Source organism: Hemiscyllium ocellatum, chromosome 1, assembly GCF_020745735.1.
Source record: "Hemiscyllium ocellatum isolate sHemOce1 chromosome 1, sHemOce1.pat.X.cur, whole genome shotgun sequence".
NCBI lineage: Eukaryota > Metazoa > Chordata > Chondrichthyes > Orectolobiformes > Hemiscylliidae > Hemiscyllium > Hemiscyllium ocellatum.
The window spans coordinates 95433762-95459973 of record NC_083401.1 but is presented as its reverse complement, the minus strand read 5'-3'; the positions used below and the strand labels follow the sequence as shown (position 1 = coordinate 95459973).

The window sequence follows — 26212 nt, the reverse complement described above, 5'->3', positions numbered from 1 at the left end:
AATAATCTTTTGAAATCAACCTAAATTCATAAAATAATTTTGTCAGGGTTTGCTGCATTTCAGTAACAGCACAGTTTACACGAGTTCCACCCTTGCCTACTCAGCATTTGGACTTTTTTTTGTACAATTTCTTCAAGATATGACTCTGAAGCAGCATTACGTTCCCTGCTTTGATTAGATTTGATTCCCTACAGTGTGGAAACAGGCCCTTCAGCCCAACAAGTCCACACCGAACCTCGGAAGAGTAACTCACCCAGACCAATTTCCCTACTCCCTACTAATGCACCTACCACTATGGGCAATTTATGCGATGGGAGAACGCCAGAAGAATGGGATTCTGAACTAGTCTAACTTCCAAAGAAGAGTCATAACAGACTTGAAATGCTACCTTTGTTTCTGTCTCAACAGATGCTGTTGGACCTTGCTGCATTTCTCCAGCACTTTCTGTCTTTATTTTAACTTTCTTACTTTTATAGTACTTTGCTTTCATTAGCAAGTTAGCCAAGCCAACTTTGTCATTTTAAAGAGATATTTTAGTTGCGATTTTTATTACTGGGACACATTAATGATATAACATTTCAGAACAGCAATATTTTGGGAGAGTGTAGGTTTGACCCAATGAACTGGGTGTTATGAGTGAACATAATACTCTTTCATTACATTGGGGGAAGAATGAAATATGTTTTTCACACAGAAAGAAGAGAGAATTCTTTGTGTTTTTCTCACGTATGAAAATAGTACATGAAACACAGTATTTCATTCAACTCTACTAAATCTCTCTCGGAAGGAAACACAATTTCTGTCACACATGCCAGCACAATGCTGAATTAAGGAAGTTTGCTCTCTTTTGAATTTTTCAGTAAAATCAACAAAATGTATTGTGAAATTTGCAGACTTCCAAGACTTTCAGTTTTAATTTTAATTTCTACATTTGAGACCGCAAAGATATTTTCAGCAAATATCAGCATTTTTAAAAAATAATGTGAATGAATAATGGATCCCATTAGTTAAATAAATATTTAATTGCACAAACTATAAGGTGAAGACTTGCAGCACTTTGCAAATTCAACAACAAAGTGCCTTTGGTCAGTTCCCAATGGGATGTACATTCATTGCTATGGAGCAGAAAGAGGCAATATAAGCAGTAATAACTCCTAAATAACTTGTGTTCACGCAATGTTTTAGTGCCCAAGAGCGTCCCAGAAATCAATGTGGAGATAAGTAAAAAGTTGCTGAAGGAAGGAGAGAAATTTCAGATGGCGTGCATAATTAAAAATGTCAACCATGCAGTAATTGTGAATTGGACTCATCCACAAAGTTCAGTAAGTACAGTGCCTGTTTTCTCTTAATTGAAAATTTGGTTTGTTTGCAGATTATTTTACTGGTAAGAATGCATATAAGGAAAGAGAAATGCTCTCAGGTCTATTCCTTCAGTTAATGGCACAACACTGGACATCTCATGTATTACTTCCAGCTAATTTAATCTCCTGAGGATGAGCTCAGCCCCTGGCAGGACCGAACCCCATGGTGTTGGCAAGGTGTGATTTCATACAACTGCTCAAACAAACACAGGAGCAATGGGTAGGAATTGCAGCATTGACATTGGGACCTTGCTGCCTCAGACAATTGAGCAGCTGGCCATCTCCTGGCAGGTAGGACAGCAGCTGGACAGGTTGGCAGTGTCATGGAGAGCCAGACCCAGCAATCTCAGAATCTGCTGGGTATATGCCCATAGCTGCACCTCATCGCTTCAACCACTGGTGCTTAGCACCAAAGGCAAGGAGACAGGGAGATGAGGGGCCTTGAACTCATTCCAGGTGCCCCGTCCCTCATAAGGAGACAGGGCACTACCAGGATGCACCCAGTTGGAGGAAGAAATCCACACACGTTCCTCAGAGGTCTCCTCTTAGGACATACCTCTTTGCCTGACTAAATGTCGCAAGCTCCCAGGCTCCACTCTCATGCAGACCCCTTCCATACTTGCTATGGAGCCTGGGACTGCACTGTGGAGAGGGAAAGAAAAAAGAAGACCAAGTAAGGGCAGGTTGAAGTCAATGTAAATACTTTCCCACATTTGTAAAAATATATTCACTTTTCATCAGTTGTGTGAATGAATACCTGTCTCACTGTCTACAACATTAAAGACACAGAGTCTAGCCATCCTTAGAGTAACATGATGTTTTATATCACAAGATGTGAAGTGAGCAGCTCCTCCACCTCCTGTAATGTGGAAACTTGGAAGGTGATTGCTGCTTTGGTCAGAAATGTCAGTCTTTCCAGGTTCCAATGCATTGCTTGTGAATCACACTCATTAGTGGGATTGATATTTGCTGCTGTATGAGATGGTCAGGGGTGCCCTGACCAGGATATGACTGCACATGGCAGATTGATGCCTAAGGTTCTCAAAGTATATAGTACCTATGAGAGTGTTTCAGCTTCAGTGGGGGGGGGGGGGGGGGGGGGGGGTCTGCGTAATGCTGCTGTTCTTTCAAGGGTCTCTCATCACTCACAATTAAAACCCCTCTCTCATTGAAGGAAACACAAGGGAAAATGTACTGAGCCAATAATTGGAACTAAAGGCACTGAAGTCCCCAGGGACTGATCCTATATCCTAGGGTCTTAGATGAAGTGGCACCAGAGATTATTGATTATAATATTCCCTGATTTCTAGAAAAGTTCCAGAAAAAGTATTACACTTTTTCAAAAAGGAAAGGAGGTAAAAAGTAAGAATGAGGAACAGGAGTGGGCCATTTCTATTACTTAATAAAATAATGGCTAATCCCACATTCCTGACATTCACCTTTTTTGCCCTTTTTCTGTAACCCTTGATTTCCCGACTGATGAAGAATCTGTCTATCTCAGCACAATGAGATATGCACAAAAATCCTGCCCCTCTGTGGCAAAGGGTTCTAAAAACTCCTAACCCTCTGAGAAAAGAAATTACTCCTCAACTCAGACTTTAATTGGCACCCCTGTATTCTGAGACTATCGCTCCTAGGCTCTCCCATCAAGGGAAATATTCTCTCAGAATTTATTATGTCAAACCCCTTAAGAATCCTATATGTTTCAATATGAACCCGGACTATATCAGTATCTGAGGAATTGCGAATGTTCTACAATCATCAGCAAACATTCCCACTTCTAACTTTATGATGGATGGAAGTTTATTGATGAAGCAGCTGAAAATGGTTGAGCCTAAGACACTACCCTGAGGAAATCCTGCAGAGATATCCTGGAACTGAGATGACTGACCTTCAGTTGCCAAAATTATATTTCTTTCTGCCGGCTATGACTCCAAGCAGTGTAGGCTCTTTCCCCCTTCCTCCCCCCACCAAATTCTCATTGATTCTAGTTTTATTTGATGCCACTTGGTCAAATATGGCTTTGATGTCAAGGGCAGTCACTGTCAACTTGCATCCAAAAATCAGCTTTTTTGTCCATGTGTGAATGAAGGCTGTAATGAGGTCAGGACTGAATGGCTCTGGTGGAACCCAAACTGGGCGCCATCAAGTAGGTACTATTGGTAGCACTATTGATGACACCTTCCATCACTTTATGGATTATCAAGAGTAGACTGATGGGATACTATTGGTTGGATAGATTTTACCCTTTCAAAGGATGCACTGAATTGGAAGGATTGTGGGTCAGATTTTTATTTCTCCAGATTATGACTAAGGCTCTGTGGTTTGGATTATGAACAGAGATTATATAAAGCAGGTTTCTTCCCACTGATTTATAAAAAAATCCTGATTGAAGCCATAATTTTATGATTGATTTAACATTTTGAAATAAACTGATAAGCTAGAAGGAGATAAACATTTTCCACTGGTTGTGATATCTTGATTTTAAAATCAGAATTGGACCCATTGGGAGAGAAATTAAAAATCACATCTTCACATAAAAAGATGGGAATGCATGGGGCTCTCCCACACACAAAAAAAACTGCAGTTGATGCTGACACAATATCAATGATTAATTTGCAATTGAAAGATCTTTGCTGGCTGAGGATATTAGAGATTATGAAGACAAATGGGTAGATGGTGTCAGATGCCCTGATCCCATTAAATTGAGAGTCTAAATAACATATTCCTGATGCATTATTAACTCAAATGGTCTAAACTATGTGTACATTGTTGGGGATTAGTTAGCACAGTTGGCTGAGGGAATAGCTATATGATCTGAAAGGACTATGGCAAACTTATCTTTGTATAAATTGTGATAACCCCTTTAAGGCCCATGAGGAATCACTAATTAACCTTCTCATGGAGATCATAGGAACAGAGGAATTAAGAGCGGGCGTGGTAGTGCCCATTTCTCTGAGCTAGGAGTGCTGACTTCAAGTCCCACCTGCTCCAGAGATGTGTAATAAAATCGCAGAACAGGTTGATTTAAAAAAGTAAAGTAGGGATGGGCTTGCAGAACTGGCTGTCCAGGTTGGGACTAGCCAATGTACATCACGAGTAATGGCTCTATTTTGGTGTTCAACAACAAGTGATCCTTTCCAGTTGAGCTTCCTGAGTTATTAGAGTTACAAAGCCATTGAGTAAAGTGCTTGTGAAATTGGAGATGATGTATAGATGGTTCATTGATAACTTTCTCTCAATTCATCCTTTTCTTCCTTGGAGATTAAAGGCCTAAACTTGCAAACAACTATCTTGGGTAGAATTTATTACAAGTCTGATTGATAGACCTTTCTAAATATTGAAAATGTATTGTCATAGTTTAATATGTGGATATAAAACACAAAAACTAGGAATGAGATTGGAGGGGAAATGACGAGGACAGTGTGTTCAGGTGAATAAAATCTCAGGAACTTGGCTCATTGTTGCCTTTGCTAGATCTCTTTCACTTTGGAACACTATTGGTATTGTCAGTGACATTAGCAAAGTAAATAAGACAGTAATTGAGTTACTAACCTGAATCTTAGGAAATATGCCGCAATTTTCAAAGAGGTCATGCGTTATACTGCATGACCTCTTTGCATTTTTCCTGATAGTTCTCCAATGACTTCTAAACAGCTGATGCAACTGTCTTTATGTTGTTACACTGGTATGAATTTCCACTTCCTGCCCACAATATCAAAGTAAATTACTCAACACCAGTAGTTTCAGGCAATATTTCAGAATAATTTCTTAAAAGATCTTTGAGGTATAATTAGTCAGTGATGATTGAATCTCATCCTTTGATATCTAAGTAGCTGTCTGAAAATCTCAATCATGTTGCTCTCATTCATGTCAGGCCAATGTCCCATTTAGAGGATGGCATGGTGACTCAGTGGTTAGTACTACTGCCTCCCAGTGCCAGGGACCTGGGTTTGATTCCACCCTCGGTAGACTGTGCATGCTGCATACAGATATTCTGCCCATGTCTGCGTGGGTTTCCTCCGAGTGCACCGGTTTCCTCCCACAGTCCAAAAATGTGCAGGTTAGGTGGATTGGCCTTGGGAAATGCAAGTACACAGGGATAGGGAAAGGGGCTGGGTGGGGGTGGGATGCTCTTTGGACGGTGAGTGTGGACTCAATGGACTGAATGGCCTGCTTCCATGCTGGTAGGAGTTTTATGATTTTGGACAGAAATGCTACCCTGCTCTACTAGTCAGCTGTAAATATATCTTTATGTATGTAAGTATATAAATGCTTGTATACAATCTACATAACTAGATATAGTTCCTTCACTGTGGATCGATTGCACCATCAGCTTAAATCTCTGATGGCTAAATGACTAGATACTCATTTGGTGATGCAGTTTAGTAACTCAACATGGAAATGTTGTTCTTGCCATTCATGCTGTTCTTAACCATGAAATAATGGACCTATTACAAATTAATATATCCTCCTTACAATCTCGGCAGAGACCAACAATTATGAAATAAATTAGAATTTCCATTTGATAGCTGAAAGGATGACATGACAAGGTTTCACTGTTATGTGATAAGTCTAAAAAGACTATTGGTAACCATGATTTTGTTGACTAGTTGTTCTTGAAACTACAGAACGCAATATTCTCCTTTTACTTCTAATACAGCAAAAAAGCATCCATCTCACAGGTATACTTTGTATTAATTGGGTAACCATTTGATTTCCCCAGATCCAGTCCAGAGTGATATTCAGCTACTAAAGTTCTTCTTTTCCTTTCCTTTCCCGTCAATTTTTAACTCTAAACTATCTTGCAAGTTGAAGGCTTTTCCTAACAATTTCCCCACTAGCAGAAGTTAAGCAAAACTCATAGCATCCTTTCAAATCCTCATGAATTTGTTTTTTCCCAATCCAAGTGTAAACCTCCTTCCATGATTGCATGTTTAACCAGACATATTCAGCCTCTAGCAGCTTCCCCACTGTCAGAACCTGGCACACTTGCTGTACTGTAACTTTTCAGGTATGCATGAGAAACATTTCCCATCTCACGTCAAATTCCAATGCAATGTCAAACTCATAGGTCTTGAATCCAGGTAGAAATGTTAATTAGCTATTCTTTAGCATCCAAGTCTCTTTCATAACAAAGCAGCTTATTACATAACTATTAATGCCTGAAATCCTCAAGGATGTTGGAGAATGACAGTCTAACCACAATAAACATAAATGTTGTTGCCATTATTTTCAACATTGAACATTGCACAGATAACCAAGACCCAGTGTTAGTTAGATTTCAGAACAGGTCACATGACTCCTTCGTTCCACTGTAAGTTAAAGACATAGCTTCAAAATATAACAATCTAATAAGTCTTAAATTTATTGACTTTTAGAATAGTTGAGGTGGATTACATTCCCATTGGGTGGATCTCAAATCAAATATAATTTGCTCTATTTAAGGACACCCTTTCAGATATGTTTATTGTGGGGGAGAGAGTTTAATCAGGTGGGAAAGTGATAGGTGGAAATCTTGCAACCTTCCCTCCTATGCCTCAGTTAGGACTAGGATAGTAGGAAGACTAGTGGATGGTCTTTCTAGATTAATGTGGTGCTGGAAAAGCACAGCAGGTCAAGCAGCAAATGAGGAGCGGGGGGGGAAAATCGGCATTCCGGGCAAAAGAACTTCATCAGGAATGAATGAATGGTCTGTCTGCCTACTGTCAATTGACCCATTAATGAGTTCAAGTGAGAACCCCGGCACTATATTGAATACTGCCCTTAGTGTACCTGTCCTCTTATTTACACTGAGAAACAGGCTGGTTGATTTCAAAATGCTACATTCTACTTGCCTGCTTGAGACTTGCCCAACTTGATTTTCATGCACATCTCGAATAGTTAACTATTGCCCCACTTGAAACTGCAGGATCATTAGACGTCACAGGATCAGCAAAACAAATTGGAACATAAAGAATGTAGGCTCCACCTTTGACTGGAGCCTGTACATTACTCACATTGAAACAGAGTTAACATTGGATCAGTAGTCAATGACACAATAACTATATGACTCCACATGCAGAGTGGGTGGAATAAATCACTTCTTCCTTCCAGGAGTGGAGTAAAACCATTGGAATTGGAGGCCATGAAAGGGGCAATTGCGTTATTCATGTATCTTCTAATTCAGTAATGTCACCCATCTATTTTGAATTTGTACTTCATCAGGAGGTCATTCATTGTCTGCAGATAAAAGTATGGCCTCAAGCAATCATATCCATTAAATTGTGTGCACTAATTTCTTCTTTGTCATGTCAGCTAATCAACCACAATATGGAAAAGCACTTTAAAAGCAGAACCTGAGGTTTCTAATTCACAAACATTTCACAGGAAGCAACACTTTACAGATCTCAGATTCACACCCAGAACTGTAAATATGCAACCATGTGGTTAGTGATGCAGAAGGAGGCCATTTTGTTTGGTATGGGTGAAATGGTAGTGCTATCCTGGTGACTTACTGGCAGACTTCTACTCCCAATTTAGCATGCATACTTTGGTGATGCAATGTGCAGTTGGATAAGTTCACATGCCTCTCAGCTCCTTAGGCATGATAGTGAACTCCTCAGGAAGCCTGCATGCTGCACTATGTGAGGCCATAACATGAGAGGTCATTGTGGTGAGGTGAGAGTGCAGGAGTTCCGTTAATAAAATTACTTCACCTTTCTGACATTCTCCACAAATTACTTGCTCACAGATCTTGGAAAATGACAACACTGGAGTCATTGCGGTCTTGGTATTACTCTAAAGACATCGTAGTAGGAGATATTGATTGCAACTTTGTCAGCAAGAGCAGTGATTCCAGCAGCTACTGTGTCTCCGTCAGAGAAGCAGAGGTGAAGACGCACCACGGACATGGAGGAGAATGATGAGATCCTAGCTCTACAGGCCCACACTGTCACAATGTGGGTGCAAATTAAGGATGTCCCAGGGCCATCACCAAATTGTGTCAGGTGCTGGAGAAGGACTTGCCCAAAAGAACTGGGTGCCAGTCCCAGTCCAGTGGCCAACGAGCTATTCAGAATTTGTATGCCAGTGCCTTGTTTCAAGGGGCAACAAAGGACCTATGCCGCATCTCCCAATCCTTGACTCATGAATGCACCTGGAATTGTTACTGGTGCCATTTTATGCAAAATATAGCTGTTCCCAGCATTTTCCTGTGATGAGAAGAGTCAAGCAGTTCGGGCAATGGCATATTTTACCATTATTGCCTTCTCCCAGGTGCGGGCACTAGCAGGCAGACAAGGGCTACCCATTCCAAATGAAATGTTTATGTAACCCTCAGAGTGACAAAGATTGGAAATACAATGTTATTCATGTTCCTACTAGGATCATAATGGAACAAACCACAGTTCTCCTCAAAATGGGATTTTGGTCTCTGGTCAACTCCAGTGAGGTTTTGCAGTTTAGCCCAGAAAGGGTGTGTTGTATCTATGTGTCAACCTGTGCCTTTCACTACTGGAGCTGACAAAGGGAAGATATTCAGGATGCAGATGAAATGGGAGAAGAAGAACAATTTTCTGAGGAGAAAGATGATGCTGAGAATCAGCATATTGACCAAGAGCATCATTCAAGACAACATAACAGAGCAATACGTCATTGCACCTGAGAGGATGAATAAGCTGGGTTTGAAAATTCTTTCATTCTCTAACATTCAATATGATCACAGCTGGTGATCATTAAACTGATCTTGTCCTCTCCCCACCACCTCCCCCCCCACCCCTGACCCCCACCCATGTCCCTTGATCTCTTTCACCACAACAGCTGTATCTATCTTCTTCTTGAAAACGCATAATGGTTTGGATTCAACCACTTTCCGTTGTCGTGAATTCCAGAGGCTCACCACCCTCTGAGTGAACGAAACTTTTCCTCATATCAATTGCACTTTGGGTCCAGCCACCTTTGCTGCAGTCTTCGAGGTTATGGTCAAGGATCTCTGGTGCCTGATGCTTGCTTGTAAGACACGAGCAATGCTCGAATGTTACAACCTCTTTCATCTTTGAGATGTCTGAAGAGACCTGCTCATCACTTAATGGGTGTGATCTAATTGGGTTTGATGCTAATGATTATACAGCACCAGACATTTTAACAGTTTAAGTCAATGCATATTTACAGAAGTATAAGGTTATTTAACAGTAATGTTTCACAGTCCCACATGTTGCCTTAAGTCAGTTTTCTTCTTCATCCGCATCCCACTATGTCCCAGTGCTGTCCTGATTTCTGCAGCTTGAGTCAAGGGAACCAGTTCCATGGTAGTATTTATCATTTGGTGCCTCTGGGCCAAGAGAATCAAAGTCTGGTGACAGACCCTGCCCAGATGTAAGTTCACTCTCATCAGCCACGGATTTTGGGATCACAGATGGGGGATGTGCAGGGATCAGGGACCTCTGAAGTCTGTATGTGGCAAGGGCTTCCAGGAAAAGATGTCAATACATTTGCATGCTTTCTCTCATCACTCCGCTCTCTCTCCCAACCCTTCACCATCCCCGACAACCAGTCCTGGCCCATTTATGAACACAATGAGACAAAGAGTGGAACTAGTTATGAAAGAGTTGGATGGAAGGGCAGTTGATGCAGGAGTGGTTTTAGTGGTGTTCCACTGAATGAATGGGAAGCCCAGAGGGCAGGGAGGATTAGTTCTTTAGGAGGATGACGAGAGCGTGAGCTGCTGAATTGTCAAGATGTGCAACAGTGAGAATTGTCACAGGCCTTGGAGTGAAGTCTATGCAATGTTAGACCAAGAGTGAGTGGTGGTGTTTGAGGTTGAAATAGCAGAGGGAAGGTTTTGGCATTTACCCTTGTGGAGCTCAGAAATCATTAATTGTATTGCTGGAGATGCTCTTCATTTGGATACAGCACTACCTGAGCTACAAGATAAAGAATGGCTCTCCTCCCCACCATGTCGCTCAGAGGTCCAGGTCTCTGTCCATTAAATGGGGAGTATATTTTCCTTTCCTTTAGGCCATGTATTGATTATTGAGACTCAAATATCACAGTAGAAGGGCCAGTTTGCAGCTTCAAACGTTGTGTATAGCTGGATTTGAAATATGGTGCCAGAGATATGGAAGCTGGAAGGTCTTGTCAGTGGTGGACTCTTTTGCTTCTCTGACTGCATAATTCTTTCAGAATGGCATCCAAGAGATTAATTGCAACATGAGTGAGGTGAAGGATGGAAACTTGCGTGAAAAATCATTGCAATGAGCCTTGAACTGAAAATGGAAATGTTCTACTCAACAGCTTATTCAGACTGTAATCAAATTAATGTACTCTAAAGTTACAATTAACTTTGCAAATGACCATACTGCAGCATGGATGAATATAAGTGTACACATATATATTATATATATAATATATTGTTAGCATGTATTATTAAGCTTGTGTTTGAAGAAAGTTAATATCTTAAACTAACTACATTATCTGGAATGCAGTGATTTATCACAATGTGTTTGGGAAAAGGAAATTACTATACGAAATCCTGCAAATGAGATTAGAGTGAAGAGTTGTGGTGCTGAGTTTAAATGTAATTAGAGTCATTGAGATATACAGCGCGGAAGCAGACGCTTCAGTCCAATTTATCCATGCTGACCAGATATCCTATATAAATCTAATCCAATCTGCCAGCATTTGGCTCATATCCCTCTCAACCCTTCCTATTCCTATATTTATCCAGGTGCCTTTTAAATGTTGTAATCATATTAGCCTCCATTTCTTCCTATGACAGGTCATTCTATACATGCACCACCCTCTGCATGAAAAAATTGCCCCTTAGGTCTTTTTTAAATCTTTCCCCTCTTACCTTAAACCAATGCTGTCTAGTTTTGGACCGCCCCCCCCCACCTCTCTCCTCCCCCCCCCCCCACCTTGTCTACTTATCCATGCCCCATATGATTTTATAAGCTTCTATAAGTTCCGAGGCTCCAAGGAAAATAGTCCCAGCCTATTCAGCCTCTCCCTATAGCTCAACTCTTCAACACTGGCAACATCCTTGTAAATCTTTTCTGAACCCTTTAAAGTTTCAGAACATTCTTCCTATTGGAGGGAGATCAGAATTGGGTGTAATATTCCAAAACTGGCCTAACCAATGTCCTGTACAGCTGGAACATGACCTCCCAATTCCTACACTCAATGCACTGATCAATAAAGGCAAGCATACCAAATATCTTCTTTACTATCCTATCTAAATGCAACTTCACTTTGTTCAACAACAATCCCCAAGACCGTATAAGTCCTAACCTTTCCAAAATGCAGCACCGCACATTTATTTAAATTAAGCTCCGTCTGCTACTCCTTGGCCCAATGGCCTATCTGATGAAGATCCTTTTGCACTCTGAGATAACCTTCTTCGCTGTCCACTTCACCTCCAATTTTGGTGTCATCTGCAAACTTACTAACCATACCTCCTATATTCGCATTCAAATCATTTATATTAATACTGTTAATTTAGAAAACCACGGACTGCATCTAATAACATTATTTTTTCTTACATATTATTTCCAGGCAGCTAAAGTGACAAAGTCTTCCAACAACTTTCCCAGCTACTATCAAACCATACAAACATTGAGAATTGATTCAGTGACAGTCAATGATACCGGACATTTCACTTGTTTTGCAAGCAATAGTTTTGGCTTGTCAAATGCTTCAGCGTTTCTGCAGGTTGTAGGTAAAATGCTTGATTACAATTCAGCAAAAGCTCAATGATTATGAAATAATATTATCTAAGTTCATATGGAAAGTTTTAAAAAGGTCAATGCAAAGTGATTCTTCTTTGTATCAATACAAATTATGTAAAGCAATTTGGGAATGAAATCACCCAAAGTCTACTTGACAGGTTATTCTGTCCAGTTTTACAAGGAACAAAGATCATTATAGCACAGGAACAGGCCCTTCTGCCCTCCAATCCTGCGCCAATCCAGATCCTCTATCTAAATCTCCCACCTATTTTCTAAAGACCTGTATCCCTCTACTGCCTGCCCATTCATGTATCTGTCTAGATACATCTTAAGTGTTGCTATCATGCCCGCCTCTACCAATCTGCTGGCAATATATTCCAGGCTCCCACAACCATCTGCGTAAAGGACTTTCCATGCATACTTTCCTTAAACTTTTCCCCTCTCATCTTGAACTTGTGACTCCTACTAATTGAGCTCCCCACTCAGGGAAAAAGCTTTTTGCTATCCACGTTGTCTATACCGCTCATGATTTTACCTCTCAGTCAGGTCCTCCCTCAACCTCCGTCTTTCTAATAAAAATAATCCTAATCTACTCAACCTCTCTTCATAGCTAGCATCCTGCATATCAGCCAACATCCTGGTGAACCTCCTCTACACCCTCTCCAAAGCATCCACATACTTTTGGTAATGTGGTGACCATGTATGCCTTCTTGATCACTCTATCAACCTGTGTTGTCACCTTCAGGGTACAATGAACCTGAACACCCAGATCTCTCTGTACATCAATTTTTTTTCCAGGGCGTTTCCATTCATTGTACAGTCCTGTCTTGACTTGGATCTTCCAAAATGCATCATCTCGCATTTGCCTGGATTGAACTCCATCTGCCATTCCTCTGTCCAACTCCCCAATCTATCTATATTCTGCTGCATTCTCTGACAGTCCCCTTCACTATCTGTACTCCACCAATCTTAGTGTCATCTGCAAACTTGCTAATCAGACCACCTATACCTTCCTCCTGGATCTATACTAAATGTGAAGTCACAAACGAACTCTGAGTGACATGAAACGTTCTATTTTGGAATAATTCATTCTTATTATGCGAGTGAATACAAATTGGATATTATTGTGACTAATTAAGTTGAGTCTGTAGCACAGAAACATGCCATTTGGTCCAACTAATCTGTGCCAGCATTTGCACTCCACAGGAGCTGCATCCTGCATTTATTAGAAGGCTAGATAGGCACATGCATTTAAAGAAAAGCTGGACAGGCAGATGATCAATGCGTCAGTGTTACATTTCTCTTCAGTGAAGCATTAAATCTGTGCTAATAATTTTTATAAAACAATGAAGTGAAAAAAATTGATATCAGCACATTAAATATTTGTGCAATGATATCACTTAAAATGATTTCTTATTAAGCTTGAAAGTGACTCATTTCTCCACGTTACACTGCACCTGTTACCTCAAAGAAGGGTTACACCTGAAACGTTGACATCTCCACTTCCTGATGCTGTCTGGCTTGCTGTGTTCTTCCAGCCTCCTGCTTGTCTAGGAGAAAGTGAGGACTGCAGATGCTGGAGGTCAGAGTTGAAGAGTGTGGTGCTGGAAAAGCACAGCTGGTCAGGCAGCATCCAAGGAACAGGAGAAACGACATTGCAGACATAAGCCCTTCATCAGGAATGAGGTTCATTCCTGATGAAGGGGTTCTGCCCAAAACATCGATTCTCCTGCTCCTCAGATGCTGCCTGACCAGTTGAGCTTTTGCAGCACCATACTCTTCAACTCCTGCTTGTCTACCTTGGATTTCACCATCTGCAGTTTTTTGTTGCTAACCTCATTTACCCCATCTATATCTCTATAAAGCCTCATTGTGTTTTTCATGGTTTACATTCCCACCTGACATTTTACCATGAGCAAACCTGGGTACATTACTCACTGTTTCTTCCTTTTAGACATTAATATAGATTGTGAAGAGCTGAGGCCCCAGTTTACACAAAAATAATATATCAGTAAGGCTGGGTGATTAATTAGTTTGCATTGAAGCTAGAAAAGCCAGAGCTCAAATCCCACCATGGTAGCTGGGGAAATGTCAATGCAATTAATTAATGAAAACAATCTGGAATAAAATGCTAGTCTCATTAATAATGAGCATGAAACTACTGGATTGTCATAAAACTCATCCGGTTCACTATTTTTCGCTGCAGAGGGAATGTGTTATCTCATCCAGGCTGGTCAAAATGTGACCCTGGATTCACAGCAAAGCTGTTGAGTCTTAACCGTCCTCTGAAATGGCAAACCCAATCGTTTATAGAAACATAGAGTCATACAGACTGTTTGGCCCAACTTGTCCATGCTGACCCTTGTTTCAAATCTCTTAAAAATAGCAACATGAATGTTCTTGGAACACACAGATTATGGAGATAACTTGCCAGCACCTTCTCCATTTCTATTCGGGTGGAGCAATACATGCCAGTCTGGCCAATGGCAATCACATCCCAAAAACAAATAGAAACAATTGATTATTGTGGCATCCTACTCATTCCAGCCTGCTAACCAAAAAATAGGTTATTTGTTTCTCCTGTCTGCTTCATGCCCATTAAACAACCATCCAACAATATTCAGATATTACTCGCAACCCAATGAGTCATTAGGTATGATCATGGGTGGCACGGTGGCACAGTGGTTAGCACAGCTGCCTCACGCGCCAGAGACCTGGGTTCGATTCCTCCCTCAGGTAACTGTCTGTGCGGAGTTTGCACATTCTCCCCATGTCTGCGTGGTTTTCCTCCAGGTGCTCCAGTTTCCTCCCACAGTCACAAAGATGTGCAAGTCAGGTGAAGTGGCCATGCTAAATTGCCCATTGTGTAAGGTGCATTATGCAGGGGAATGGGTCTGGGTGGGTTGCTCTTCGAAGGGTCAGTGTGGACTTGTTGGGCCAAAGGGCCTGTTTCCACACTGTAGGGAATCTAATCTAATCTAATTATTTCTGTGTAAACTTGTTGAATGCCTTTTGGGAATCTGAATATACCACTCCTACTTGCTATTCTTTATCAACTCTGCTAGGTCATCCTCCAGAAGTCTCTAATAAATTTGTCAAACACAATTTCTCTTTCCTAAAATTATGTTGACTCTGAATACCTATGATTGTCTAAGTGCACGGCTAAGATTTGCTTAATGATAGACTCCAGCAATAACTGATATCAGAATACGTTACCACAGTTCATGGTTTCTCTCTCCTTCCTTTTCAATTGCTTTATTATGATAGCTCGTTTCCAATCCACTGGTACATTCTAGAAGCTGAGGACTGATGGAGAGTTATTATCAGTGCGTTCACTATCTTTACACAAGAACTTTGAAATCCTAGGATGTAGACCTTCAGGTCTTGGGAATTTCAGTCCTCAGCAATAATTGTTATTTAATGTCATATCAGTCCTCTGAACTTGAGAAAGTGGTAGTTCATTTCTTAAATTATGTGTTTTCTAATTCTGTTGCTAGTTTTGTGTTAGTGCTTTGCAAGTTCAGGTGTTGTAAAGTTGCAAATAGGAATTAAAAGCTTAAAGATTCTGCTCCAAGAACTTGTGCAGTGGATTGTTTACTGCAAAATTCCACATTGACTCCTGAGTTCCTATTGTCCCAGGATAACTTGTCTCAGTTGGATTAGAGTGCAGTATAACTCACAAAGGTGAATAAAGCTAGAAAGTACTTGCATGTTGTTGCACCATCATACCCTTGCAATTTTAAAATATTAAATATCATAAGTGCAAGAAAACTTTAACAAATTGCTTACATTAACATTATTAGATGACTTTTTTCTCATTTTTATTTTATATGTTTTCAACCAGCTGAAGGATTTATTAAGCTGTTACTTCCAGAGAGCACTGTGCTTCATGTTAACATTGGAAAAAACCTTGTGCTAAAAGTGGAGTTTGATGCCTATCCAGCTCCTGATCAGCAATACTGGATTCTCATGAATGAGACGTTACTTAACACATCGGACCATTATATTAAATCTGCAGAAGTTGGAAACAGGTACCAAATGTGATTGCTCATGGGTAAGACTGGTATACAATATTTGTATCGTGAATGACAACATGTTTTCATTAGTTCATCAGTTGCTTTGTCATTAGGCAATTGACAGTCACAGTTGGGTTATGATCCCAACGTTGGACCCCAATCCAGATTGAGAATCTGGAAACGATCATATTGGGATGTTACAAGCCCCATCAAATTAATGATGGCCAGTAACCCAATGAAGATGGAGGCTCAATAGGAATGCTACCAGCAATGTCTGGTCAGCAGCCCCAATGAAAGAGGTGGAAGCTGATGAAGCAGACAGGAGACTGTGTGGATACCTCAAAATGGAGGATTTTATTGAAGGATTGTAATATTTTAAGAAATCCCTCATGGAACCACTGTCAGACCATCATTGTGGAGGTGCTATTCCTGACAGGATGGCCTGTAGCTGAAGCTTTAGTTGCTCACTCCAGACATTATTATGCTGGGATGGTGGGAGAGGAAGAGTCAGTTACCACCATACCTCCACCTCAAGTTTACCACCATGAAGCCACCTCAAAGATAGTTGATGGACTCCGGCCTCAGTAGAATTTGGTTCCACATGTTAGTTGATTGAGAACTAGTGGACACAAATTGAAATTGTTTTGTAAAGGAAGCAAATGCGAAGTAAGTAAAAACTTTTTCACACAGTGAGTAGTTAGGTCTGGAATTAATTTGAATCAGATGATTATTTAAACAGAAACAATGTCCTAGATGATGGGTAAAAGACAGGGAATTAACATTATGCTAAAATGCTCAGAAACCTTGTGCAGACTCATTGGGTGGAATGGCCTCCTTCTGCACTGTAACAATTCTCTGAGGCAAAAGCAGAATATCAGTGGCAATGACATCTCCTTCAATTACCTCCATAATGGGACTATTATCACTGTTTAGCACTGTTTTATTACTTTATCCATGGTGCACCTCTTGGCAAGATGCCATTAATGCTCAGTTTTTTGGAATCAGGGAATCTCAGACAGCAATTTCCTGACTTCTTAAAAGTGCGTAAATGTATATGTGCAGTTAGCACAGGTTGTGCCTGATTCACTCTTGGTTAGTACTGGGTCTTCACAATCTCAATGTTAATTTTACAGCAAAATTTGGCCCCAAAATTATGTTGATATGATTAAAAGAAATGTATCTGCTGCAATCAATAGAATCAATATAATCTAGCTTCTAACTTTCTAACAGTCAGTATTCTATTATTTCCATATGTCATTCATAGATACTCTAGTGAACTTCATCTGGTTCGAGTGAAGGGAACAGAAGGTGGAATTTATACATTTTTTGTTTCGAATTCTGACTCCAACTCAACAGTTTCATTTGATGTCCACATCAGTAGTAAGTTGAAAAAATGCAATATGTTGTGTAACAAATATTAGGAAGATATAGTTGGATCATTAAGTCTTCCATTCTAAACATTATTCCCTTTTTGCCATACGTTTTATTTATAGATTTATCTGTGAACTGCATCTGTAATCAATCAAACTCTAATCATGTCATGATATTGTAAGAGGTAGTGGACACTTTTCATATTTATTCCATTGACAGATGCTACTAGTCTGCATTATTGAATAAAAGCACTAACATCCAGTTCAATAAAGTTCTTTCACCTCTTCTCTGTTTGATATGCCACTATACCTTTGTGGTTATCTTCAATCAGTCTGAATTTATTTGAACTAAAATTGATTATTTTATATTACCCATTGTTCAATTCATGAAAAGGGAGAAATTGAACAATTCTCCTGTAATGTGTTTGATGGACACTTATGATAATGGTTAGATAGAATGGGTCTGACAGGTAAGCAATAGTGTCTTATCTGATTGAAGGAATTCTGGTAAAATACCATCGCTGATGTGTTAAGCTATTTATTATATGGCTCTTTTTTTGACTCTATTTTATCTTCTAAACTTTACTCAGTAATTCAATTACTAATAAATTCAATGACAGTGAAGAACTTTACATGACATTATTAACTTTACTTCGCAATCAAACACTGTAAAGCTGAGTGATCATGGAATAATTTCCATTGTTTAATTAGATAACATCATCTGTCACATTGTGTTTTCAAAATTATTTCCCCCACGTGTTATAATTCCCATAGACATCAATGAGGTTTGAGGGAAAACTTGAATTGCTAGAGACTGAAAGCATACTTTCAGATAATTCCACCAGCATCCTTTCAAATGTTTTACACTTCCCCTTGTGACAGAAAATATTTTAAATTTATCTTCTCGTTTTGAACCTATGAATGGCTGTTTACATAGCCCAAGAAAATGTCCTCTGATACACCTTCCTTCTGTGACAATGGCCAAAGATAAGAATTTTTGTCTATAATGCTATCAATTGTCCAGATGTAACTTCATGTTTTAGTGAACCACAAGCTACCTTTAGGGAGTCATGGTGGCTCAGTGATTAGTGCCTCACAGTGCCAGGGACCTGGGCTTGATTCTATTCTTGGGCAACTGTGTGGAGTCATGTTTCCCTCCCACAGTCCAAAGGTGCGCAGGTTAGATGCATTAGCATGGGAAATGTAGTGCGATTTTGGGTTTGGTGTAGACTTGATGGGCCAAATGGCATGCTTCTACACTGAAAGGATTCTATGATTCTCCTTGAAACCATTTCCTCTACTTGGGTATCTATTTTCAACACCAGTGATTTAAAAAAATCCACAAAATAGTAAATTAATAATTTATCACACTGCTGTCCTTAGGCCCCACCATGTCCAACTTGCACCTGCATTCTTCCTTCTCCTTTTGTTTTATCCTAAGAATTGACACGACAGATTGCTCCCCTGGACCCATTGCACCTCATAATTTACTAGTGTTCCTCCATCTGAATAATGATCTTGCTGACATATCTAAAAAATCTCTTGCATTCTTCTTTTATACGGTTAGTTAAGGTCCCCATGTATTTCATCCTAATCCCCCCCCCATTTATTAATTTTTCAGTTATCCTCTGCTGCTTTTTTTAAAGGATTCGCAATCCTCTGGCTTCACATTTCCTTTGTCAGCTATGGTTGCCTCGTCCTCCCCTTAGTATGTTGTACATCATGGTAGGGATATAAGCAGCAGCATTGACTCACATTGATACTTACTATCCATCAGTAGTGTTCTTTATTTTGCTATGTTTCAGGCAAACCAGAGATAATTATTATTGAAGAATCCAAGCCAGGTAAAGTTCGATGTGTAGCTGTAGGGTTTCCAGAGCCAAAAATAAAGTGGCTTCACTGTCATGGATCACAGAAAAGGTAAGGGATGAGAGCTGTAATTTGTCTTATTTAAACGATTAAAAGGAATGTTTGTACGCCTTTGCATTTCTATTTGGAACAATAAGATTTGCAATAAAATTGTATTTGTAATGTCCAGTGGTCTGCTGATGTTATTACATGACTATTCATTGAGGCTTGTTTTGTGTCTTGTATATCTGTATTGGTAATTATTTACACATGAGTTGAAAACTGCATTACCTGTTTTCCTGTTGACTTGAAATTTGGGATTGTAATGAAACAAATTACAGAAGGGGAAATCTGCTTAGTTCAGCAAAATGATAATTTAAGTCTGTGATTAGAGTTGGGAAGGAAATATTGCAGTCTGAATGAGTCAATGATTTTATCATGCTATCTGTTATGTCGATTATGCCTTTGTTTGCAGTTATGGAACACCTTTAAGTGGGTGTGGTTATGTTTCTGTGCACATTTATAGAGGGGAATAGATACAATGCATTATATATTATTTGCAGTTTGTTCTGTGGAAGTAACCAACTTAAAACATTTCACATGTTCTCCAACTGGTACTGCTACCAACTCCCCAATTAATGAATCTACATAGTTTTGTGTTGCCAAATCCTTTTGGTGCTTTGATGATTATTTAAGTGGGCATAAGGAGGGGAGAAGCATAATAAGAAACCTGTGGTGAACAACTTTCCATTTACAAATGCATCAAACACAATGTGGAACTCATGCTGACAGAAGGAGCTGGTAAATAGGAGAATGGGAGGCTTTCAATTGCAGTTAATGCAACATCTGTTAGTCTCTGACTGGAGATCAGAGGGCATCGTCTGTCAGTTCTACAGGGTGTTTCAGGGTATTGAGACGTTCATCACCAAGCAGCACTCAGATGGAAAAGGTGAGTAGTTGCAACCCAGGATGGAATGATTGAGGGCAGGGGAGAGGTGAAAAAAGTTTGGAAATTGGGACATGCTGCATTTACAGTGTTTGTAGGATTAAAATCCTGAAGGCTAAACCAGCACAAATATTAATTTTAATGCCGGCGAAGAAGAGGGTCCGTGGAATATGGCAAAAGTATCCACAAAATTCCCAAGATTCAATTGCAAGCCTGTTGACCTCCTGAGGTTAAACAATGCATTGAATATTGGTCGTTGGCTCGGGCATGACTGAACCAGCAGGCCATAAAGATCCATTTACCCATTGGAAATGAAGATTTATGGAAGCTGGATGCTCATCAAACAAGACCAAAATGATCCCAAAAACATGTGGGCAAGTTTAGAAGACCAATTTAGAGTCACATTGAATTTCCATATTGATCAGCGTATGTTTAATTGTCAACAGACTAGGGAATCCATTGATCATTTTGTTAGTAAATGTAGAGAAAAGGTTGATTACTGCAATTTTTCAGAAATGGAACTGGTGGAGAGAGTTGCAAAATTGGTGATTGCATCCAATCCAATAGATGCATTTCAGAAATGATCTGTTTGACAAACCCAAAAATCGAAACATTAATGAGTTACTTAAAGATATGCAAAAATATGTCATGATTAGAATGGCTCAGTAATTCCAGTAAATCCTGGATACAACCTGGTTGTTTTATGAAAAAGAAACCACAGATTATGAATCAGCTGTAACAATGAGATCTTAAGATGGTAACCATCCGTGGTATCGGTCAAATACCACAAGACAGATTTGCATCAGAAGAAAGAACCACCCATACTTCAATTAGTTTCTGATGTTGCAATATTCCAACTGTTTTAGTATAGAATTGGCTGTCATGTGCGCTCTGAGTAGACTAACCAAACATTGCGAAACATGTGTAGATGCAGACTTCTGTGTGTACCAAAGGGTTGCCCAGCATTTCATGATTTCTGCTAATTGTTTGGCTAAAAGGGTCACCAACAGTGTAGAAGGTTAAAGAAGCTATGAGAAGTCAAGCAAAGACTCAGGAGACCATAAACAGATCATATCTTTGAGTAACAACACTGACCATACCAGATTCCATAGCATGCCCACACTGGTCAAGAAGTGAACAAGGCCAGATAAGATTAAGATGTAGTGAAATGCGATAAGCATACACTCTACGCTGTTGTTGTCACAGAAAACATAGATGCTATTAAGCAATCAGAACTATTTGCCATTGTTCAGATTATTTGGTGTCAGAATGTCAGGGAGCATTTGTTATTGACAAAAATAGACACAAGAGGAAGTACCAAAGGAGAATTCTCCAAATAGTGTAACCACAGAAATACAAGACCCCAGCAAAACGGGCTAACCTGAAGCTTTCTCCATATTATAGCTCAAAATAATTTTGTGTGCGATATCCGTAATATTATACTGTAAACGGAACCAACCTTCCGGGTGTCAAAGATGTTTTATGAAATAGAAATCAATGATTGCAGATCAACTGTCATGGTGAAATCATCTCTGCAGTAACCATCCATGATTCGTCTGGAAAAATCTTTAATTCAAAAGTGCTGACAGATCAAATAAGTTCTATATGTTTCCACAATGGATCTAAGGAAAATATTTCTAAATGCAGCCATTCTGTCAGCTGAAGAACTCATGTTTAGCAGACTAGTTGAAACAACTGTAGCTTGTTGTTTAAGCCTCTCAAATCCTTAATAAATGAACCTACTTTTTTGTGTTCACAAATGGTTTATGTGTTGTTGGTGCCTTGATGTTTATTCACTCAGCGTGCACAAGGAGAAGAAAGGCACAAGAAAGGAGATACTGCAGATTGCTCATCTAAAAGCTCCCAGCTCCTTTCAGCCTTGACAATATCTTCAGACAGTGAGCTAACCAGGATAACAAATAGACAATGCTTTTATGCAGTCCATCTTGCACCTCCACAATAACTTACACACATCTTTGAAAAATAAGTGTCAAAACATCAAGAATTTTAAATTTTAGCTATCAGATAAATTGATTGAACAACAGAGTTACCACTTAGCAGCAGCAGAATCAAACTGGCCTACACTTCTTTTTTGGAATTTCAAATTGACTTACCAAGGCAACAATTCCCAATATGAAAACCAACCAAACGGTAATGCGTTCAAATTACTGTCAACTAACTTTAAAAGTAGCTGAATGTGTGATATACTGAATTTATTTTTGATATGCTGTGGTTTCCCTTGCCGACCCAAAACGTTGATTTCTTCACCTCCTGATGCTGCCTGGCTTGCTTTGTTCTTTCAGCCTCCTGCTTGTTTACCTTGCATTCCAGCATCTGCAGTTTTATTTTGTCCCTTTCCAACTGGCAGCATCAATGACAATTTAACTATCATATTTGTATTGTATTGTGTTAGATTGTGGTCCTGATTTTTAAATGCAGGTAGCTTGCAAACTGCTTTGCCTGTAATTCAGTGCAGTTCTTTCATGAGAAATGCTGTGCAGAAAATATTTAAAGTCATTTTCACTATTTCTCCACAGTTTTCTGAGAATGTTCGACTCAGATGATGAGTTCACGAGAGGCTGATATAAATTGTCATGAAATTGAAGGAATTATTTCTTAAGCTAAACTGAAACAACATTTCTTAATTTTAGAAGATTGTCTTTGAATATAGTTCCCAAGTCAAAGGTTGACATTTTTTGGAATTAAGTGACTGGGAAAGTGTGGGAACAGGAGCGAGGTAGAAGATTGACTATGAATGAATCAGCAGGATTGAAATGCCCACTTTTGCACCAACTTCTTATGTCCTTGTTACAGGTGCTTGGACTCAACCACAAAAGTAACAGAGGAATTGCATCCAATAAACACAATAATGCGTCAGCCTCGCTTTGGAAGGATTGAAATAGAAAGCACAATTAATACCAATGAACTGAACATCACAGTGGAATGCCAGTCATCCAACAGTGTTGGCGATAGTCATGCAACCTATCAGATAAAAGGAGGTAATAATATTCTTCGTGGAAATACTTAACAAAACCGAGTACTGTTGTGCATTTTTGCTAAAATACTGAGAAAATATCCAAATATGCCATACCTTAGTGCTATTTTAGCACAACGCAGTTTTCCAGATATCTGGAAAATGTCTAAACAATTTAATATTGTGCATTCCCCTCCATTTAAATAAACTGCTGTGTAGATCTCCTGATTTTCTTTCCATCCTTCCTTTTAACTTGTTGTTGCAGGTCAATATCAGGACCCGAGCTGTTGGATTTCTTGCCCTTCTAAAGTGTGTGAACATGTGATTAATATGAACAGTTGCCTTTTCTGTTTAAATGAAGCCAGTTTGAGGCAGTTAGACAGAGTGGTCACTCTGCCTACCTGATGAATGTACTGCCTGGTGAAGTATGGTGGAGGCAAGTTCAATTGAAGCATTCAAGAGGGCATTCTTTGGATGATTGTTTAAATAGAAATAATGTGCAGGTGTATGGCGAAAAGATAGGGAAATGACATTAACCATAATGTTCGTTGGAGAGTAATATATAAGTATTTATAACTATTTATTGATATTTTGATGTTTTGCTTCTGATGGTCTCTTGATTAGTGCTGGTGTTCAAATTCTTGTCACTTGTTGAAGTACCCCATCTTCTTCTCACTTTTCACTCTCAGTTAGGGCTATAGCTTATAGATTGTGATTAAAAGAATAAGTTGGCAGAGATTTGGAGCAGGATGTTTCTGTGGGTGTCAGCAAACTGATGTCGGGACCACATAGAGTGCCCGCCTATGGCATCAGCGCATCCCTTGCCACAACCCTCCAGATGATGGGCTCCTATTTGACTACCTCCGTGCTCACCATCTTATTAAGGCTCCCATTACTGCAAGCCCTATCAGATGGCTAGCAGTGATGTCTGATGAGACAACAGGATGCTATAAATTGAAGAGGCCTGAAGTTGGTAAGGAAATTCGACGTTTCGGGCCAGAGCCCTTCATCAGGAATCAACACATTTTCAGCTCTGATCTCCAGCATCTGCAGACCTCACTTTTTACTTGAAGTTGGTAAGGCCAATGAGTTAGAGGGAAACTCCCTTGGTGGAACTATTCGGCTATGAGTCTCCCTGCACTCTCTTTCCCATCTGTTGGAGAACGTAAACTTTAGCTCTGACAGACCCTGGTCTAACACCACCATGCTGTCCCATTGGAGCCAGTGGTCTTGATGCACCATTGAGAGGGAGGGGGACCTCTAATCACCTTGGGTTGGGGTTTAGCACTCTGCTGTGATGTCATTGAAATGCTGATGTTGGTGAAATCTCTTAATAAATTAAGCATCATTGAAGTAATTGGTGTGCTACCTCCAAAAAGCAAGCAGCTGAACTAGTTGCACCTGGGAAAAACCCTTTGGAGATGCAACTGCATCAGACAGCATCTTGATGCGACTGTCATTTATTTCCCAGAACTCCTATGCTTCCACCAACCGCACCATGTTCAAGCCCAAATTAATAGTGCTGAGAAAATCCCCATCTTTAAACAACAAGACAATGAAAGGTCTTAAAATCTAATAAAATCCATTAAGCCAATGTACATAATTATTACTTCTGCTTTTGATTCCTAACTAGCATTACACAAACTTGCTTCCATATCAGCAGTTTCTGTTCCAGTTTTGCAATGATGCCTAAAAGTGAATAACCTAGCTTGACTATACGTGGACTTTTGCTCAGGACTTGACAAGTGTCTGAGGTAGATTTTCACCCTTGCACCTTGGTGATGTCTGTTTTCATGCACACAACCTTGAAGTGACAGTAGTCAAGTAGATTTGAGTGTGGATGGTCTGGAACTAGCTAATGGAAGTCGTTTTCTCAGAACATGCACTCATATTCTGTAAGCGATCACGTCATTTTCCTTCTTTACTTACAGGAATGCCAAAGACCCATCATCTCTTTACACCACTATTGACCCTGTTTGCAGCAGCAGCAGGTGTACTCTGCCTTATCTTAGTGATCCTGTTTTACAAGTATCAACAGGTAAAGTGCAGCAAAGCTTAATATATCCAATATTTCACTGTACTTTATAAAAGTTGTCATTAATGTGATCATAATTTTTGATAGAAACCTAGGTACCAAATTCAATGGAAGGTCGTTGAGGGAATTCAAGGGAATAACTACACGTACATTGACCCGACACAATTACCGTACGATGATAAGTGGGAATTTCCCCGGGATAAGCTGCGTTTTGGTTAGTGGATACTTTGCTTGATTGACATAAATTGTTCTTGTATTAAAGCGTTCAATTAAGCTGCATTTGATTAACAATGAACCCATTAAAACAATAGATCTTTCGCAAAAAAGATGTTCAAAGAAATATTCTGCTATTCAGCTGAAATGGTGATTTGGTCTTAGAAATGGATGTATCTGGAAAGCTCGGATTATTTACCAGAACTAGTCAAGTGAATGGGTTGTCAGGATTGAATATAGGCCACAGATAATCAGATTTGAGTTTGGAAAGATGTTTGTTCAGCAGACTGTGCACAGAAAGGCTGATCAGCAGACATTTTATGAGATTATTAGGCAGAGCTGTTGGAGGATAGGTTTGGGGTGAGTAGACCAGAACATATTGTAGAAAGGGTTATTCACAGTGAGTGTGTATAAGGGTGAGGAGTTATCAGGATAGCATGGGATCTCAATTCAGAGTTGGGAGAGACAAATATCAGCACAGTTAGAGATAGAATAATCAAGCAGTGTCAGCATGACTTTATGAAGATGAAACAATGGCTGACAATTGTATTATAATTGTTTGAGAACGCAGCAAATGAATTAGGTAAAAGGAAAACAAATAGATACACTATATTCAGATTTCCAAAAAGCTTTCAATTAGACATTGCTCATAAGACTATTTAATAGTATAGAATCCTTGGTTTTTGGGTGAATAAATTAGCATGAATCCAGGATTAACTAACTAATAGGAGGGATTTGGGATA

General features: G+C 39.6%; 1 protein-coding gene across 1 annotated transcript in view; it reads left to right on the top strand.

The window, feature by feature from the left end:
• The window catches only part of LOC132815303 (mast/stem cell growth factor receptor Kit-like), a 93951-nt gene that overhangs the window by 26437 nt on the left and 41302 nt on the right, over nt 1-26212 (top strand). The window contains exons 4-11 of the mRNA XM_060824152.1: nt 1186-1322; nt 11895-12057; nt 15912-16098; nt 17348-17463; nt 19259-19373; nt 23062-23246; nt 25153-25259; nt 25344-25470. Of these exons, the coding sequence (XP_060680135.1) occupies nt 1186-1322; nt 11895-12057; nt 15912-16098; nt 17348-17463; nt 19259-19373; nt 23062-23246; nt 25153-25259; nt 25344-25470 (1137 nt within the window). The remainder of the gene's footprint in view (nt 1-1185; nt 1323-11894; nt 12058-15911; nt 16099-17347; nt 17464-19258; nt 19374-23061; nt 23247-25152; nt 25260-25343; nt 25471-26212) is intronic.